The sequence below is a fragment of the Nothobranchius furzeri genome, chromosome 13 (assembly GCF_043380555.1).
Source record: "Nothobranchius furzeri strain GRZ-AD chromosome 13, NfurGRZ-RIMD1, whole genome shotgun sequence".
In the NCBI taxonomy this organism is placed as follows: domain Eukaryota; kingdom Metazoa; phylum Chordata; class Actinopteri; order Cyprinodontiformes; family Nothobranchiidae; genus Nothobranchius; species Nothobranchius furzeri.
In genome coordinates this window covers 51268878-51288485 of record NC_091753.1, presented here as the reverse complement: position 1 = coordinate 51288485, position 19608 = coordinate 51268878, and the positions used below count along the sequence as shown (strand labels likewise).

The window sequence follows — 19608 nt, the reverse complement described above, 5'->3', positions numbered from 1 at the left end:
TGTCATCTGAAGGTCAGCTGTGATGTGGGTGACTGTAGATCCTAGAAAGGGTGCACCGGTGTACACAAAGGGTGTCGTAGACTCAACAGATTGCGTTGGATGGATTTATAAACAAATATCTAGCTTACCAAACATACAGTCAAATTAATTTTACAACCCAGACTCCACAAACTTTTTCAGATACTTAAAAAAGGCTTTGCTAAAACATCTAGCTTCCATTCCAGCATTCCACACATCACAATAAATCACTTCATATCTGTAGAGACATGAATGGCCTCATATTTGTGACCCAAAGGTCACACTTCCCCTGCTAGGTCGAGCTGGGTCAAGCTGTAACTTTTGTTCCACAGATTATCCATCACAGGAGCCGTGCAGTCTGCTGAACACCATCTTTTATCTGTGCTGTTCCTTCGCAAGATGAAGGACACTTCAAGATTTAAAAATAATCATTTTTAATAAACTCTTTTTACTGTTTATTACAAGGTTTATTATAATCATCATAAATAATCATCATGGTTCAGTATAAATGTATTTAATTACTGAAATGACTAATTATTCTTTGGGTTAATAATAATTATTATTTATGATAATCAGTATTGTTTGACAGTGTGAAGGATGTCATTTGCACGTGTACACATCATGCAGAACTGAATCCAGGGTAAAGGTAACCACCTCACATGTCTTTGCTCCAAAACAACAAGCTTTCTGATGCTGAGAGGGCGTGTTCTGAGGTTTTGTTAAAATCAAAAACTCTTCAGTTCAACTCCAGTTCTTGAACCAAGCAGATAATCTCCATGGTGACGAGAGTACCAGAGGACGAGGGTCGGCCTCCTGAACTCCTCAGACTTACGGTTGGTAACTCTGAGCAAGTGGGAACACCGTGTTCACCACCTAGTTCAGAACTTTTGCCACCACAGAAACTCAGCTTTGAAACTCGACTTCCGCCAGAGAACTTCCTTAACGGCCATCTCGACAACTTGACAGACCCACTTGCCGCTCAGGGTGAGAAGGTGGACGCATCATGGGCCCTAAAACCCTTGTGGCCACCTGACGCGTACAGCTTTCAGCCACCTGATGGGTTTGTGTCGGTTCAATTTGCCTTTTCTCTAAATGACCTTGTCAGTCTTCAGGTCCAGCATCCTGCTGTCAGCAGGATGATCTTGCACCCTTCTGAGCCAAAAGCCTCACTAAGCTGTTCTGTCACGCCGATAGAATTGCTCCGAATAAACACACCTGTAACCAGCTGACCAAAACTCCTTCAGAGTTATTGATTTTGAGATGCAGCTAGTTTCATCAGTCGTTGTGACCCGGAGACATCTCAGGACCGATTTGAGTCGCACCGAGGTCCTTCTACCAACCTCCTGCCAGGAGGACACCATCTCCACCTGACATCTCGGATCCACCAGAGGGTCTCCTGAACTGGGTGAGGTAGACACTTTCCGACAGATGGCGTCTGTATGCTGTTAGCTCTAAGAAACAACTCAGTTAGTTGCAAAACAACTTTTTCCACCCAGAACGCATTTCTCTCTCTGAAAGAAATCTTCTGAGATTCATCCACGCATCCAAACATTGCATTTAATTTTACTTTTCCATTCAGACACAGGTTTGCTTTTAATAACAAGTTTTAATATCAAGCTGTTACAAATTGCCATTTTTAAATAGTCATTTCTAAAATTGTCATCTTTAAATTGTTAGTAATAAATTCTTAACTTTTTAAACTTGACTCTTCTTTGAAATGAAACACAGAATGGTATATATTTGGTTATTGAATAAGCAAAGATTCCTTTAAGCTTCTGATTCAATAAATAAACTTTTGATATTAATTTTAATATCTTAAATAAAAAAAAGAATCTTTGGATTAAATATAGACCAAGCCGGTTGGTGTATGAACTTCTATCGATTACATAAATATCCTAGATATTTATATATGATAGAAGCTTCATTTGTTAACTTGTTTGATCTTTCTCAGAATCTAACAAAGCTGATAGCAAACAGCGTTAATTCTAGTATGTAGATTGTCTACGATACATATCCATTACATTACATATCATCATTCAAACTTTGTCATGTATAATCATTAGTTTAGGGAAATAGAAATAAATTCATTTTTATAAACTATATAAGTGACTCTGTCTGAATTAATATGAAGTGTTTATGGTCCCTGAATAAGTAAAAGTAACTATAATCTTCTGATTAAACATTCAAATATAAATCAGGTCAATATTTCATATTTATGTGGAATTATCACATCTGATTAATCATTTGTTACATATGTAGCCACTCCTTAAAAGGAACCCAGGTTACAAAATCTTGTGGTTCTTAAAAAATGAATGTTAGTATTAGTTATATTAAAATGGTGTAAAAAGCCTTGTTCAATTTTATAAAATTTGTTAAAAATTGTTTAACTCGTAGGTCGACATTGTTGTTAGCATCGCACTGCACTCTGGGTAGTGCCGTCATATGGTTGTATCTTGATTGCACCAGCCGGCTTTGCGACCCTATAGTGACTGTTCAGTGACATCAACATGTCATCTGTTCAACCTTGTCAATTTGAACCAGAGCGAAACATTAATGAGGACATCACTGACCATGTTTCACAAAACAAGCATCAAAATGAAGAGCAAGAAAGACGGGATTAAGCGAGTGCAGGACAAAACCGGTAGTGTGTGTGGCAAATGCATCTCCATAGTAACCGAGAGGGTGAGTGCTCACATTTTTGTCAGCAGAAGTTAACGGTAAGCTATCGTGTGATCAGACTTATTCAATTATGAATGATTTAGGAGAATTTTAGCATCCAGAGCTTTCGTGCGCTTTATAGATTATTAGGATATTCAGTGAAACGACTTGAATCATTTTTGCAGATATTGGATAATTGGAGAACACTGTGTTGCTACACTTACTGCTTGTTTTACTGACGGGAGAAATTAATTTTCAGCTTCATCCGTGACGAATGGTGTGTCCGATGGTTCGCTGAACGTGACAGCTGCAGGAGCGGGTGTCGGCTCAAGAAAGCGTCCAGCACCTCTTGTATTGCCGAGGGCGTTTGGGCTCCTTGTGTGAGAAAATAGCCGGTAAAGCATTTAGTTTCCACCTTCTCTTATACCCAGACGCTCTGGTGAGCTCTTTAAGTTGTTGTGGTCGACTGTTAGCCTCAAACGCATCAGGAGAAAAGTGTCAGGAACACAGCCGCAGATCTATGGGAAGTTGTGTCCATCCACAAGCATCTTCCCACTGCTTTCTCCTCTTCTTGCCAGTGGGAAAGCTGTGGCCATTTCCTCACTTTAGACATAAACTGTTAAACTGTTACCGGTGTAGACATCAATATATGATGTCTGTGGTTACATCATCCGGCTCCGGACTCTGATTATTCTCTCATCTAATCCCGCCTGTTCTATTTGCTGATTGGTTTTTATTTCTGTTCTCCCATCTTTTCCATGTTTGATTGGATTTTTATTACTGTCAATTATCGTTGTCGTTTTAATTGTTAATCAATACTCGTTATAATTCAGTCTTTATAGAAGTATAAATAGAAGTTTTAGTTTTGTTTACATTTGCAAAAATTATATTCATCACAAAAAACCCTAAATATTTTGTCAATGATTTTGACACTGCTGGAGGGCTGCAGCAGAGGTGTTTTTATTTTACGCTGAAATTTCTTCGTGTGTGTCACCATTAACAGGCTTGCCCTTGTCTTTTTTAACCCAGCTTTCCATGTACAGTGGGGACTGATGACAAAATTTGTCCAATCAATTCAAAAGTGAGCCATCCAAAAGAAACATTGGTAAATGGTAAATGGCCTGTATTTGATATAGCGCCTTCTAGAGTCCTGGAACCCCCCAAGGTGCTTTGCAACATAATCAGTCATTCACCCATTCACACACACATTCACACACTGGTGGGGATGAGCTACGATGTAGCCACAGCTGCCCTGGGGTGCTGCCCTGGGGTGCTGCCCTGGGGCGCTGCCCTGGGGCGCACTGACAGAGGCGAGACTGCAGAGCACTGGCGCCACCGGTCCCTCCGACCACCACCAGCAGGGAACGTGAGCTAAGTGTCTTGCCCAAGGACACAATGAAAATGACAGACTGAGCGGGGCTCGAACCTGCAACCTTCCGATTACAGGGCAAGCTCTTAACTCCTGTGCCACCGTCGCCCCACACATTCTATAAATAAAAGAGTGATCTTTTTAATCATTTATTGTCTTTTTTTTATGGTAACACTTCCATCCCCGCTGGAGGAAAAAAACATTTGATATAAATCATGATTATTTTAACCTCACACAAGTCAAAACTTTATTACACTTCATAAGCAAAAAGAAACATCCTGCAGATTCCTTTCTGCATTTATTCCTGTAACCATGGGGTCATGGGCCAAAGCAAAGGTGGTAACGCCTACAGGTCTTTGTACTTGTCAGTCACACAAGAAGCAATATCATTGGCATGGCCATGTTAAAAGACTGTAGCTGACTGGTTTAGATCTCTGGACTCCTCAATTACTAAATTCCTTTGGCAGGATAAACCTCCACGAATTAGCTTAAAAACGCTTCAGAAGACTAAAGACAGAGGAGGACTGGATTTACCCAATTTTATTATTATTTCTTAGCCAACAGGCTGCAATATATACCAAAATGGTTGCAAGATAACCCACTAGGTGAGTCCTGGTTAGATATAGAACAGACACTTTGCAATACGATAGAGCTTTCAGACTTACCATTTATTAGCTCAAGCATAAGAAAACATGAAAGCTTTAAAAGTATTAGTATCAGCACTTCTCTGACAGCATGGTGGGAGTATCTTAAAATGACCGAGTCTTCACTAGTACCATGCAGACGCACACCTATCTGGAACAATCCTGACATTTTGCAAAACAACAAAATGATGAACCTTCCGGACTGGAAAAATAAAGGAATCCTATACCTGGAACACATATATGAAGGATTGGACTTCATCCCATTTAATCAAATAGTCTTCCAATTTGGAATGGATAAGAATAGCTTTTTAGAATATCACCAAATTAAATCTGTAGTCAAACAAAAATTTAAGCTCAATAAAATAGAATTACAAACACCACCAAGGGTATTTGACTTTTATAATCTCAAACCCCCCAAACTACTGTCTAAAGCATATAAGACACTGTCCAAAATAGACGATAAAATTGCAATCCCCATTGAAAAATGGGAGGTGGATCTATCAGTTAGCTTTGACCAGGGCTTCTGGTCCCAAACTTGTTTAAAAACTTTTAAAATGATCAGACACCCCAATTTACAATTAATTCAGTACAAAATTCTACACAGAGTACACTATACAGGTCATTGGATGTTCAAGATGGGGTTTGTGTCGTCTGACACCTGTACACACTGCACAAACAACATTCCTGACAATTACATTCATGCACTGTGGTCCTGCCCACCTGTCCAGGAATTTTGGGGTAGAGTATGTGAGGATCTGTCAAAATGTCTGAAATGTCATATCCCAACTTCCCCCTCTCTTTGTTTACTGGGACAGCTGCACAATGTCCCGATTGCAACATCTTTGGTTCACGTGGTTCTGACTGCCATGTGCATCGCTAAGAAAACTATCCTCTTGAATTGGAAAAATAGAGAAACTCTCTGCATTAACCAGTATAGAAATCTTTTGTTAGATCATATTGCACTTGATATAGCCTCTGCTTCCACTTCAGATGAATCTCTCTGGGCTCCTTTGATCGGTTCCATCACATAGCGAGGGTGAGGGGCCATTGATGTTGTCCTGCGGGATGGTGTGGGTGGGGGGGTGTGGAGTCTGAGTTTGGAGTATCCGGATGTTCCCTGGAGGTGGGTTCACTGGGGGTGTCTGGGACTGGGGGGCTGTTGCCCCCCCTCTGGAGGTGCTTGGGTTGCCTCGGGGGGGTGGACTACTGGCGGTTGTGAGTGGGGCCCCTTGGGGATCTTGGGCGGCGGCCATGGGTCACTGGCTGGCGGCTGCAATACCCCGGGGCGGGTCTGGGTGGGGGCCTGGGGGCTCGGGGTTTGGGGGTGGCCGGCCCCGTGTGGGGATCTGGGCGGGGCCTTGGGGGTCAGGTCCTGACATGTATGCTGCCGGGAAGAAGGCAGGAACACACAGCAGTGCTTGGCCCGGGTTCGGGGGCATCAGGAAGACCTTGGCTCCTCTGCCGTTCCATCACAGGGGAGGGGGAGGTCCAGGACGGGGAGGACCAAACCTTACCTGGATGTCCCATGTCTTATATATTCTGGAAGTTGTGCAAATGCAGGGGTGGGCATAGATATTCTGCTGGGATGGGGCTGGGTTGGTGCCCTCGGACTCCGTGAGGCTCTGTAATGCTGCTGCTTTGGGCCCTGGCAGGATGGGCTGGGGTCTCATGCCCTGGGTGGCAGTTTGACAACAGAGGTGCCTATTGGGGCCAGTAGGGGAGCTGGCTCCCTGGAGGGCTAAGCCCAACCAGCCATTCCTCCCCATCCCCGCATATTTCTCTCCTCCTGCTCCCTCACATCATCACACAAACATAGACATAGGACCTTGGGGGGTGGGCAAGTCAGGGAGTGTGGGTATGGACCCCATTTCCGCATTCCTGTGACAACCTGCCCCCCAATTTTATTTGCACCTTATACACTTCCACTGACAACATTCCACACAAACACACACTTAGGGCCTTGGAAGTGAGCACATTCAATGGCATTTGGCAGGGGGATATTTCAGCCTCCTCCCGAGTGCCGGTGCCCACTTCCATTTTTAAACCGCACTTAGACACTGATGGCTGAGGGTGTAAGTGGGGTGGTGCGGTGGCATCAGCTGGCATATGCCGGATGATGCCCGCACTGCCCACTCACCACAGCCATGGAATACACCTCATGATCACACAACACTATATTGGAGCAGGTGGAGGGAGACTAGGGGTCTTAGCCACCTCTGTTGTTGCTAGGCTTCCTGGGGCTGGAGGCTAGGAGGGAGATCTGGCCGTCTGGTTGGGGTCTGGGGTGGTGGGTTGCTGTGCTCAGCGTTGGGCGGGGAAGCCTGCTCATCAGCACCCCAGCAGAAAGGGTCAAACTCTGGTTACCGGTGATGGTTGTACCCCATGTGCAGCAGTACCGGGACCAGAGTTAATAGGGTGTGTATGGGGAACATGAGTGAGTGTCCGGCGTGCATTTTTGTAAGTCTTGGGTTGTATGTGCATGTGTGAGCATGAGGGAGGGAGTGTATGACTGTGTTTGTGTATGACTGTATATGTCAGGTGGGGCCTTTGGGTCCTCCCCTCTCCTGGAACTTCTCTTGATGATATAGATCTTTGTCCCCCCTCCCCCTGCCACACCTGGTGTGGGGGCTTGTGCCATGGTCTGCCTGAGTGTTCGTGGCAACCGGGTCTGGGGGTTTAAGATTTTGGCATCTGCCTGATAGATCCCGGTGGCTGCCTGTTGGGGTCTGCGTCCCTGGGCTCTGCTGGGTCCCCGGCGGGGGTGGTCACCCCTGGGTCCCGGGTCGCTGGGTCCCGGGCTCGGCCGGCTAGGGGGTGGGAGGCTGCGGGCGGGCCTGTGGGCTTGCCGCTGATATCTCCAGGGACTCTGCCGGCTGCTGGTTGTGGCCCCCCGGGGCGATCCTCTGTGCCTCTCGAGGGGGGCGGGGGCCTTTCTGGTGTCAGTCTCCTTGGGGTTCCTGCATTCTGGGGCAACGCCTGGATCTCTGGGACTTGGAGCTCCCCCCGTCTCCTACGCATCTTTGGGGGGCGGATCTGTGGTCCCTCACACTCTCTGTTGGACTCTCCTATAGAGAAACCTTAAATAAACAAGCTCGTGTACACACACAGGTGCTCACATGGTGCTCTCAAAAGTATGGGCTTGGGCACGTTCAACACATGTCTTAAGACTATGGGGGCACTTAATGCATTGTGATTTATTATCGTGATTCTTCAGTTAAGCAATGTTGATTTTATATATATATATATATATATTGTTTTTTTTTTGTTTTTTTTTTCATCAAGTTGACGCAGTGATAGGTAGATCTTGTTGTATTGTTGTTGTGTCCCTTTTTTGTGTCCTTTTGTTTTGTTTTTTTTGTCTTTTTCTGCAGGTCTAGAAGCAGACTCTTGTTCATTGTTTATTTTTGTGGAACCCGCCCCCCCTTCTCTCTCTCCACCTTCTCTTCCTTTCTCTTTCACCTCTGTCTCCGTGTCTGGTCGGAATTACAAAGCATTCAACAACAATAACAATAAAGTTTTAAGTATCAGGCGTGACATTAAAAGCAAACGCTTTGAGGCTCCACCTGAGAGTAAATCTGTAAGGCTTGTCACCAGCATTCAGACATCAATTCTGCTTGCTTCACAGCCAGACAGGACACGGTAAAAAAAAAAAAAAAAAAAAAACATGGGGTTATGGGCCAAAGCAAAGGTGGTAACGCCTACAGGTCTTTGTACTTGTCAGTCACACAAGAAGCAATATCATTGGCATGGCCATGTTAAAAGACTGTAGAAAAACCCTTGTAGCATTGTGACAGGGGCAGGTATAAGAGTTAGAGTCCAGGGTGCTTAATGTTGTTTATGCATGCTAGATGCTTGTGTGAGTAACTATGCTGCTTTTACACCATCTGGTGTTAATTTTGCTTTTAAAGGCAAGAGAAGGAAAGTCCCTGTGTCAGACATATGGAACTGAAGAACTGGCTCAGTTTTCGAAAGAGGGAGATGTCATCATCGGGGGAATTTTCCCCTTCCACCAATATCCAGTCACGCTTAATCAAACCTTCAGAGTCAACCCAGGAGCAATCCAGTGTGAAGAGTAAGAGACATTTGGAAAACATGCATGATCTTTGTGTTTTACTCTTTCTGTGTTAACTGTATATATATCTAATTTTGACAATATGTACAATTTTACTTGTTTTTCCTCCAGACTGGAAATTGGTGAGCTTCAGTATGCCCACACGATGATGTTTGTGATAGAGGAAATTAACAACAGCTCTGAGCTGCTTCCCAACGTGACGCTCGGATACAGGATCTTTGATTCATGTCCCAACACCCCTCTTTCCATCAAAGCGTCGTTAAATCTCATAAATGCATTTCGAAGCACAGATGGGTTTTGTGACAAACTCTCCAGTGTTCATGTTGTCATTGGGGAAACAACTTCCACCTCAACGATAGGTATTGCACGAACAATGGGGCCCTTTCATATCCCTGTGGTGAGTGCTATAGGCATGCTCAGAATGTGTCTAAAAACTAAAGAAAACTAAAATTGGGTTAATTTGATAGATTAGATTTGTTAACATTCTTTGTCATGGCATTTCTTCTTTTCCTTAAGATCAGTCACTCAGCCACGTGTGCATGCCTCAGCAACAGACAAGAGTACCCTTCCTTCTTCAGAACCATACCTAGTGACGTATATCAAAGCACAGCACTAGCAAAGCTTGTGAAACATTTTGGCTGGACCTGGGTGGGAGCTGTCAGGTCTAACAGTGATTACGGAAATGATGGCATGGCTGTTTTCTTGGAAGCAGCAACAAAGGAAGGTGTGTGTGTCGAATATTCAGTGGCTGTTGACCGAACCAATTTGAAAATGGACTATCTAGAAGTGGTGGATGTAATAAAACGGTCCACTTCCAAGGTAATAGTTGCATTTGCTGACGGCCCAGACCTGGACATACTCGTCAAAGAGCTTCATGCTCAGAACGTTACGGGCCTGCAGTGGGTAGGAAGTGAGGGGTGGATAACATATCGTTACTTTGCCTCTGAAATAAACTATGCTGTTGTTCAGGGGGCTGTGGGCTTTGCAGCAACGAATGCCCACATCCCTGGGCTGAAGGAGTTTCTAGCTAACAGCAGGCCTTCCACCACACCGGGTAATCAGGGACTTGTCAAGCTATGGGAGACTCTATTTCGATGCACGTTCCCTCCCCAAACAAACATGAATGTGAAGGATCATGTTGCAGCCTGCAGTGGGAAAGAGACTCTGTGGGATGTAAACACACAATTTACTGATGTATCAGATGCCAGCTTGATGAATAATGTTTACAAGGCCACATATGCTGTCGCCCATGCTCTGGAGATGCTGTTTAGCTGTGAAGATGGACAGGGGCCTTTTGAGAACAGTACATGTGCTGATAAGGAAAAAGTACAGCCATGGCAGGTAAAAGTAGACAACACCATAGTGTTGGGATGAACACAAAACTGAATCTTTATTCAAATGATGGCATGGTTGTTTTCCTGCAGGTGCTCCATTACTTGACACAAGTAAATTTTACCACTAAAGTTGGTGACAAAGTGTTCTTTGATGAGTCTGGTGACCCTGTGGCACATTATTCACTCATAAACTGGCAGAAAGATCAATCAGGGCATGTGCAGTTCGAAACAATTGGTCACTATGATGCTTCTCAACCAGAAGGTCACCAGTTTAGGAAGAATCAAGAGTTACAAGTTATTTGGGCAGGTGGGAATCTTCAGGTGAGGTAATCCAAGTAAAATATTTAAATATGTGTTTATTTTAATATTTATTTAACAAAAGTTTTGATTAGTGTCTTGTATTTATGATTGTGCATTGCGCATTTCCACCTGTAACTTAGGTGCCAAGATCTGTTTGCAGTGAGAGCTGTTTACCAGGGACTCGCCGGGCTTTCATTAAGGGAAAACCTATCTGCTGCTTTGATTGCATTACCTGTGCTGATGGGGAGTTCAGCAACAGCACAAGTGAGACAGCAGGATTCCTAGTCTTTGGCCTTGTGCTCATTGTGTTTCTGCTGGGTAGAATCACTGCCAGCAGTTTACTGGTTTATCTGAAGATGTCCACCATGTGCAGCTTAAATGTATTTATGCTTTCAGATGCAGTGAAATGTGACACATGTCCTCCTGATTTCAAATCCAATTTGGAGAGGACTGATTGTGAAATGAAAGCTATTGAGTTCCTCACCTTCACAGAATTCATGGGAATGCTGTTTGTGAGCCTCTCTGTCTTTGGTGCTTGCTTGGCGGCGGCCGTGGCCTTGATATTTTTCCTCTTCAGACAAACTCCGATAGTCAGAGCAAACAACTCAGAACTGAGTTTCCTGCTGCTGTTCTCCCTGAGTCTCTGTTTTCTCTGCTCCCTGACCTTCATCGGTCGACCTTCTGAGTGGTCCTGCAAGCTGCGACACACAGCTTTTGGCATCATCTTCGTCCTCTGCATGTCCTGTGTTCTGGGGAAGACAACAGTGGTTTTGATGGCCTTCAGGGCTACATTACCTGGCAGTAATGTGATGAAGTGGTTTGGACCTACACAGCAGAGACTCAGTGTTGTAGCTTTCACTCTTGTGCAGCTTTTAATTTGCACACTTTGGCTAACAGTCAGCCCTCCGTTTCCATACAAAAATTCTAAATATTACACAGAAAAGATAATTCTAGAATGTGCTCTGGGATCAGCTACAGGGTTCTGGGCTGTGCTGGGATACATCGGGGTTTTAGCTCTGTTGTGTTTTGGACTTGCGTTTTTGGCACGAAAGCTCCCGGACAACTTTAACGAGGCAAAGTTTATCACTTTCAGCATGTTGATATTCTGTGCCGTGTGGATCTCCTTCATCCCAGCTTATGTCAGCTCTCCTGGAAAATTCAGTGTGGCTGTGGAGATTTTTGCTATTCTGGCTTCCAGTTATGGACTGCTGTGTTGCATATTTTTTCCCAAGTGCTACATCATCTTAGTAAAACCTGAGAAAAATACAAAAAAATATATGATGAGCAGAGGGACCATGAGAGCTATCTGAAATATTTGGCAATTGCTCCTAACTTTTTATTAATAGGTTATTTGTTTAAATTCAGGCATTAAAAAGCAATTTAAAGTTCTATTTAGAAAATTTACAGTTGTTAGTTCATCAAGTACTTGGGTAACTTCAAATGTTATACCTAAATATGTATAATAAATATGTGAAACAGCAAGATGTTTTTACATCACATTGTCATGTTTTTATTTTTTATTTTATTTTAATAAATAATTTAATCCAACCAACCCTGACATACATAGCCATTTTTTGTGATTTCTTAATGAATCACACATACAACATGAGGTATGCATTTCCACCTGTAATAGAATAAATGTGAAAAGCATGCAACATCTGTGGGCAGTGACAGTGAGACCTGTGGAGGTGTGGTTGAGTGGCTCCCCCAGTCTGAGGCCTAGTCCACACGTAGCCGTTTTTTTTTTAAATGAATATCCGCCCCTCAAAAACTTGCATCCACACCACCTCGTTTAAAAAAAAAACTGTCCACACGTACCCGGATAAATACGTTGTTAAGGACATGCCAGACCTGTAGGTGGCAGTACTTCCCCCGTTCTTAACCTCGTCCTTCGTCTGTGGTCTTCCGCAAGGAGCAGTAATTCCGCTTGCAAAAACAAACAAGCAAAAAGCGCTTGGACAACTGATAAAGCGAGCGCAGCTCTGAGGGTATCCATGCTGTCGGCTAGTGTAAACACATGTCGCACATGTGATGTCACCATTTTTTGTCGCGGAAAGTGACGTTGCGGACCTCAAAACTCTGGATTTGTCTGTCCACACGCAGACACCCAAAACGGAGAAAACGCAGATCTTCACTTTGGCCGGAGTTTTTCAAAAGATCCGTTTTCATGTGAAAAAACAGTTTTTGTGTGGATGACAGGCCAAAACGTAGAAAAATATCTACGTCTTGGCAGATCCCCGGCTACGTGTGGACAGGGCCTGAATCAGAGTGGTGATTTGTTTTTGGACTTCTGTGCTCATCATGGATTGTCCATATTGAACACCATTTTAAGCATAAGGGTGTTCATATGTGCTTTTGGGATCAGGGTTAGGATTTGGGGTAGTTGGTGTCCAATGGTGGGGGAGCATGCCAATCCCAAATGTATTGTAAAGGTCTGCTGGGAATGTCTGGCGGAGTCTCCCGTCCTTCTGACGGTTATGCTACATATCCCTGGTTTGACGCTTCCTGACTTTTTAGCCAGCTCATTCACTTCCAGGTTAATGTGTACTGCTTGTATTCTTTAATGTTTTTTTAAGCGATTGTTGCAGAACCTGCCACGGATAATAGTCAACAGCATAATCCAGGCTTTATTTAAGATGCCACATTCAAATAAATACAAAGGTTTTAAATAGGTTGTGTCCACCAACATTCGTTATAATAGTAAGTTAAGAAACTTTAGATTTTCCTTTGCTAAATGAGAATACATGCTAGCTCTTTGCTAGCCAGTTGTGTTGAGGCAACTCTAACAACTTTATCAGAGAGTATCAAAAGTCTTTTTGTTTCTTAAATACTAACTCTCTATTAACGTTGTTAGCGTTGCTTCCCCACTGTGCTAGTAAAGAGCTTGTATGTATCATTTAACAACCCAAGGCAGAAGCTTGTTTACTTACCTTAAAAGTTATGAATGTAGGCAGACATATGAAATTTAAAACCTTTGTCTTTATTTGATTGTGGCAGCTTAGATATGACCTATATTATCTGGTGTTTGTTGTTGATCGTTATCCTTGGCAGGTCCTGCAGCAACAAATGCCATGGAGAGCACTAATGTTATGTGACCCAGAAACTACTAAAAGGAAGTGTCAAACAGGTGTTCGTGGCATATAGCTCATTCCCACCTCCAACAGAACTTTGAATACATTCTGGGGGAGGCGGGACACATTGAGCTCAAGTGGGCCATGTTCCATGCCTCCTTTGTCGAGGCAAATGACCAGAGCTGTGGTCAGTAGGGATGAGCGAGTACACCACTATCTGTATCTCTATCTGTTTAACCATCTAAATTACCTGTATCTGTACTCGGAGTGGGCGTGGCCTAACCCGGAAGTGGGTGTAGTTTAACCGGAAGTGGGTGTGGTTTACAATAAAACATTATTTTAAGTCTGATCAGAAGTTGCTATGTGTATTGTTTATTTTAAAACTATTTACAGAGCAGCCTCAGAGTTGAGATTAAATGTTTTTGATCAGAATAGTAAAGGAACTATTACAGAACAAGTTTTTCAATAAAATCAGAACATTAATATTTAAGTGCATGAATTAATAGAGAGAGAGAGAGAGAGAGAGCAAGAGCGAGAGAGAGCAAGAGCGAGAGAGAGAGCGAGAGAGCAAGAGCGAGAGAGAGAGCGAGAGAGCGAGAGAGCGAGAGCGAGAGAGCGAGAGAGAGAGAGAGAGCGAGAGAGCGAGAGAGCGAGAGAGAGAGAGAGATCTAGTTTGCACTTTATAGAAATAAACCAAATGTAAAATATAAAAAAGAATTTAGAAAGCGATTAGAATATATTTAAAATGAGCAAAAAATGGATAATTGTGATTAAAAATGTAAAGAAAGAAAGAGAGTGAATAGGAAAGAGGGAGAGGGAAAAAAATAACCCGACCGGAGCGGAGGCAGTGACTGACGCATGCACGAGCCATTTTCAGCTCTGTCTTGTCAAATGCACCACGTACGTTACGAAAAAGTTACTTTAAAAAGAGGCGAACTGAAGAAAACCTAGGGAGTACTGAAGAAACGTGAGCAACAGTGAAGCAAGCACAGAGAGATCCATTACTGTGTGTGTGTGTGTGCGTGTGTGTGTGTGTGTGTGTGTGTGTGTGTGTGTGTGTGTGTGTGTGGATGGAAAGGACACGGACAGAGCTCCCGGTGCAGAGTTTTGTGTGTAGGGAGGGGCGGGCGCTCTATTTGACTGAGTCAGTTACCCAATGAGGATTTTCCTTCAGCACGATTACAGATATTTACGAGTTTTACTCGTTTCATGCTCGTACTCATCAAAAATGCTTTATCTGTACCAGATACTCATCTGAAACGAGTTTCCGGCTCATTCCTAGTGGTCAGTGCCTGTCTAAGCAGCGACACCCCCCCCCCCCCCCCCCCCCCCCCAAAAAAAATCTGCTGGGGGACATTTGCAGTTGGGGATGTTGTCAAGCTGAAGTAAGTAAGTAAGTAAAAGTTTATTTATATAGCGCCTTTCACAGACATAAATCACAAAGCGCTGTACAACATGATAAAGATCAGGGCAAATACCTCTAACGAATAAAAACATCAGAAAAACAATAGCAGTGATAAACGTAGAAAATAAAATCATGAGTATAAACAAAGTGAAGGTGTGAACCCAAACAAAGCCATCATTCTGAAACATTTAGGGAGGGAATGCCTGGATGAAAAGGTGAGTTTTTAGATGATTTTTAAAGACCTCTACAGTGTTAGAGTGACAGAGATTTGAAGGTAGACTGTTCCAAAGTCTGGATGCAATAGTCTGAAAGGCCCTGTCCCCTTTGGTTTTCAGTCTGGTTCGAGGAACAGCCAGGAGGTTTTCAGATGTGGATCTAAGGTTCCGAGAGGTGGTGTGTGGGGATAAAAGCTCAGATAGGTAGCTTGGAGCCTAGTTGTTAAGAGCTCTATAGGTCAGGACTAAAACTTTAAACTGAATTCTATATTCTACCGGGAGCCAGTGGAGGGACTGTAAAACTGGAGTGATGTGAGTGCGTCTGCTGGATTTGGTTAGGAGTCTGGCTGCTGCATTTTGGATGGCTTGAAGGCGTGAGAGGGAGGTTTTGCTGAGACCAGTAAAAAGAGCGTTACAGTAGTCTAAGCGTGATGACACAAAGGCATGGATAATTTTTTCCAGAACTGCAGTAGAGACCAGTTTACGGACTTTTGAAATGTTTCTCAGTTGAAAGAAACAAGAGCGGGAGATGGTTTTGACATGTGAGTCTAAACTTAAAGCTGGATCAAAAATAACTCCTAGGTTTCTAATGTTGGCCTTGGCTGATGGGCAAAAAGATGCAATTTCTTGCTCGATTTTTGTTTGAAGTTCCGGGGGTGCAGCAATCAGGGTCTCTGTCTTGTTAGCATTTAGGACAAGAAAGTTGCTGGACAGCCAGTTACTGATCTGGGTCAGGCAGAGTACAAGTGTGGCCAGCCTGTCCAACTGGTGTGGCATAAAGGACATATAGAGCTGAATATCATCAGCGTAGATGTGGTAGGAGATGTCTGGGAAAGACTGAATGATGCCAGCTAGGGGAAGAATATAGAATGTGAATGAGGCCCTAGAACTGAACCTTGTGGGACCCCGCATGTTAGAGAGGCAGTATCTGAAGAGAAGGTTTCGGACTTCACTGTGAATGTTCTGTTTGTGAGATAAGAAGAGAGCCAGTCTAGAGCAGAACCTGAAATCCCAGCCAGGGCCTTTAACCTGTTTAGTAGAACGTTGTGGTCTACAGTGTCAAAAGCTGCACTGAGGTCTAGCAGGACCATGACAGAGCATTTCCCTGCATCAGCAGCCATCAGGAGGTCATTATGCCCCCTTACTAGAGCAGTCTCAGTTGAGTGCTGCTTCAGAAAGCCAGACTGGAAGGGGTCAGAGATCCTTGACTTAGAAAACCAGGATCTGAGTTGGGTTTCAACAACCTTCTCAAGTACTTTGCTGATGAAAGGTAGCTTAGAAATGGGCCTAAAGTTACTGGTGGAGCTGGCGTCAAGGTTGGGTTTCTTTAAGAGAGGAGTCACTACTGCATTTTTAAAGTAAGATGGAAGGAGTCTTATCAGGTTCTATTTGGCCTGTGGGTCTCCAGAGGCAGCTGATGGATACCAGTAGTCAAAGCAAAATACAGCTTGGGTGGTCGCTAAAGAAAAAATGAGGGTGTGGAAGAAGTTTAGTGAGGCAATAAACAAAGACTTTCATATGATTTGGAGATTCTGGTCTACCATCTGGCAACTCAGGAGGGGAAAGCAGTGCACTGCCAACACGTTATAGTGGGAACGGCGTGCTGCTGACCTCCACTAGGGCTGTTGTGGATCGGTTGGTGGAGTACTTCGATGACCTCCTTAATCCAACAACTACATCTTCCAGCAAGGAAGCGGGGTCTGGGGACTTTGGAACAGGCCCTCCAATCTTTGATGCTGAGGTCACAAAGATGGTCAAAAGGCTCCTAGGTGGCAGGGACCCAGGGATGAATGTCTACTACTAGATCACCTGTTGAATTAATTATATGTAGCAACATGAATGGCCTCATTTGTGACCCAAAGGTCACACTTCCTCAGCTGGGTCAAGCTGTCCTGGCTGTACTTCTATCTACAGATTATCCATCACAGGAGACGCGAAGTCTGCTGTAAACCATCTTTAATCTGACTGCCTTTATCTGACTGCTGTTCCATCCCCAAGACGAAGGACACTTCAAGATTTAAAAGAATCATTTTTAATAAACTCTTTTCACTGTCCAATTTCAGTGTTCATAAATAATCATCAAAGGTCCATTATAAATGTATTTAATTACTGAAATGAATTATTATTCTTTGGTTAATAATAATTTTTATTTATGATAATCAGTAATGTTTAACAGTGACAAGAAGATCATGTGCACTTATACACACCATGCAGGACACAGTAATCAGGTTAAAGGTAACTGCACTCACATGTCTTTGTCCTGTAACACCAGAGCTTTCTATCTTGGGAGGGCGTGTTCTGAGGTATGTTAAGTCCCACCCTCTAACATGTCAAAATCTAATTCGATAGAATAAGGTTACCGGCCGTCTCTTAAAACCTAACTCCTCAGTTTAAGTTCAGTTCTTGAGCTCACCAAAATTCTCTCCATGGCAACGAGAGTCCAGAGGATCGGGGCGGCCGCTCGAAATCTCGACTAAAGCTTTTCTGTCACGCCGATAGAATTGCTTCAACAGAAACGCCATCTGCAACAAGCTGACGCAAAACTCCTTCAGAGTTAATTTTATAACGCAAACCATCATCCTGTGTACCTGCGGCAACTCTAGGACTAGAGAGTCGGTACCACTGGTCTACCCTACCGGACCGAGTACCCAGAGGCTGATCAACGTCCTCCCTTGACCTCCGGATCCAAATAGAGGGTCGTCTGATTGGTGAGGTAGCACACAGATTGCGTCTGAATACCTGTTCTTTTAAGAAATGATTTAGCTTCGCTGCAAACCAAATTCTACCACCCGGAACGCATTTTTTCTCTCTCTAAGATAAGAAACCTTCTGAGACCTACATTCACACATCCAAACACACACACTTCATTTTTAGTTTCATCCAGACACAGGTTGCTTTAATACCAAGTTTTAATACCAAAGCTTTTATAAATTGTCATTTATGAAATGTCTTTTAAATTGTCATTTTAAAATTGTTAGTAATAAATTCTTAACTTTTTTTTTAATCTGACTCTTCTTTGAATAAAACACAGGGTGGTGTATATTTGGTCACTGAATGAGCAAAGATCCCTTTAGATCTTCTGAATTAATAAACTTTTGCTATTAATTTAAATCTCTTAAATTAAATATTAATCTTTTGATTAAATATAGACCAAGCCAGTTGGTGTATGAACTTCTATCGATTATATATGATATAAGTTTCATTACCAATCCGTTTGATCTTTCTCAGAATTTAACAAAGCTGAATAGCAGCAGCTCAAATTCTAGTTATGTAGATTAACAACGCTAAATATTGATTCACTAAGATAAAGACAATCAAGTTTATCTCTTACTAAATAGAATATTTACTAAGAAATCACAATGTAGCCATAGAAACACTACTCTGTATATATGGTGTGGGTGTTTGTGTGTAAGTGTGTGTGCGTGTGTCTGCTCTGTCTTCTCGATCCCCAGTGAGTCGTGGAGGATGGCTGCTTATACTGAGCCAGGATTCTTCGGAGGTTTCTTCCTGTTAAAAGGGAGTTTTCCTCTCCACTGTCGCTATATGCTTGCTTAGTATGAGGATTGCTGTAAAGTCACTGACACTAGTCAGTGACTTGATGCAATTTGCTGGGTTCCTTATATAGGAAACATTATTTCTGATTGGCTTAGTGAACTGACCTGTAGTGGATTGTTTACTGTGTGAAGTGCCTTAAGATGACTCTTGTCGTGATTTGGTGCTATATAAATAAACTTGAATTGAATTGAATGTCCAGAGTTCCTTAGGGCTCTGGATGTTGTGGGGCTGTATTGGGTGACGCAGCTCTGCAATATTGTTTGAAGTTCTGGTTGATTGGAAGACTGGGGTGGCGGTTCCCCTATTTAAAAAGGGGGGACCGCAGGGTGTGTTCAAACTACAGGGGAATCACACTCCTGAGCTTCCCTGGCAAGGTCTATTCAGGGGTTCTGGAGAGGAGGGTGCGCAGGATCCAGGAGGAAGACTGGACCACTATTAGGTCTTCGAGGCTGTGTGGGAATTAGCCCAACAAATTCATATGTGTTTAAGAGACTTGGCTAAGGCTTTCCTCTGTGTCCCTCGGGGAGGCCTGTAGGGGATACTCTGGGAGTATGGGGTACCAGGTCTCTTGATACAAGCTGTTATGTTGATCGAGGCCAGAGCTTGGTAAATGATGCCGACAGTAAGTCGGACATGTTGCCAGTGAGAATCTAGGTGTGACCTTTGACCCAGATCTCACCCTGGATTCTCGTGTCAGTTCTCTTGTTCCCTCTTCCTTCTTCCATCTCAGGAACATTGCTAATCTGAGTCCCAATCTGTCCCGCTATGAACTTGAAACAGTTCTCCACACCTTCATCTCCTCACGCTTAGACTACTGTAACTCTCTTTTCATGTGTCTGAGCAGAACCTCCCTGAACCGTCTACAGGCGGTTCAGAATGCCTGTACTCGACTTCTGACCAAGTCCTTCAAACACACCCACATCACCCCGCTTCTCCTCCAGCTTCAGTGGCTGCCAGTCAACTCCAG

General features: G+C 43.5%; 1 protein-coding gene across 1 annotated transcript; it reads left to right on the top strand.

Annotated features, from left to right (window-relative positions):
- The first annotated feature begins 8517 nt into the window (after nucleotides 1-8517).
- On the top strand, nucleotides 8518-11737 carry LOC107380568 (extracellular calcium-sensing receptor-like). The gene is made up of 6 exons (XM_070543843.1): nucleotides 8518-8761; nucleotides 8873-9158; nucleotides 9278-10102; nucleotides 10186-10416; nucleotides 10536-10659; nucleotides 10792-11737. The coding sequence occupies exons 1-6, from the start codon at nucleotides 8556-8558 to the stop codon at nucleotides 11703-11705; spliced, it is 2586 nt and encodes an 861-aa protein (XP_070399944.1). The 5' UTR covers nucleotides 8518-8555; the 3' UTR covers nucleotides 11706-11737.
- The last annotated feature ends 7871 nt before the right edge of the window (nucleotides 11738-19608 follow it).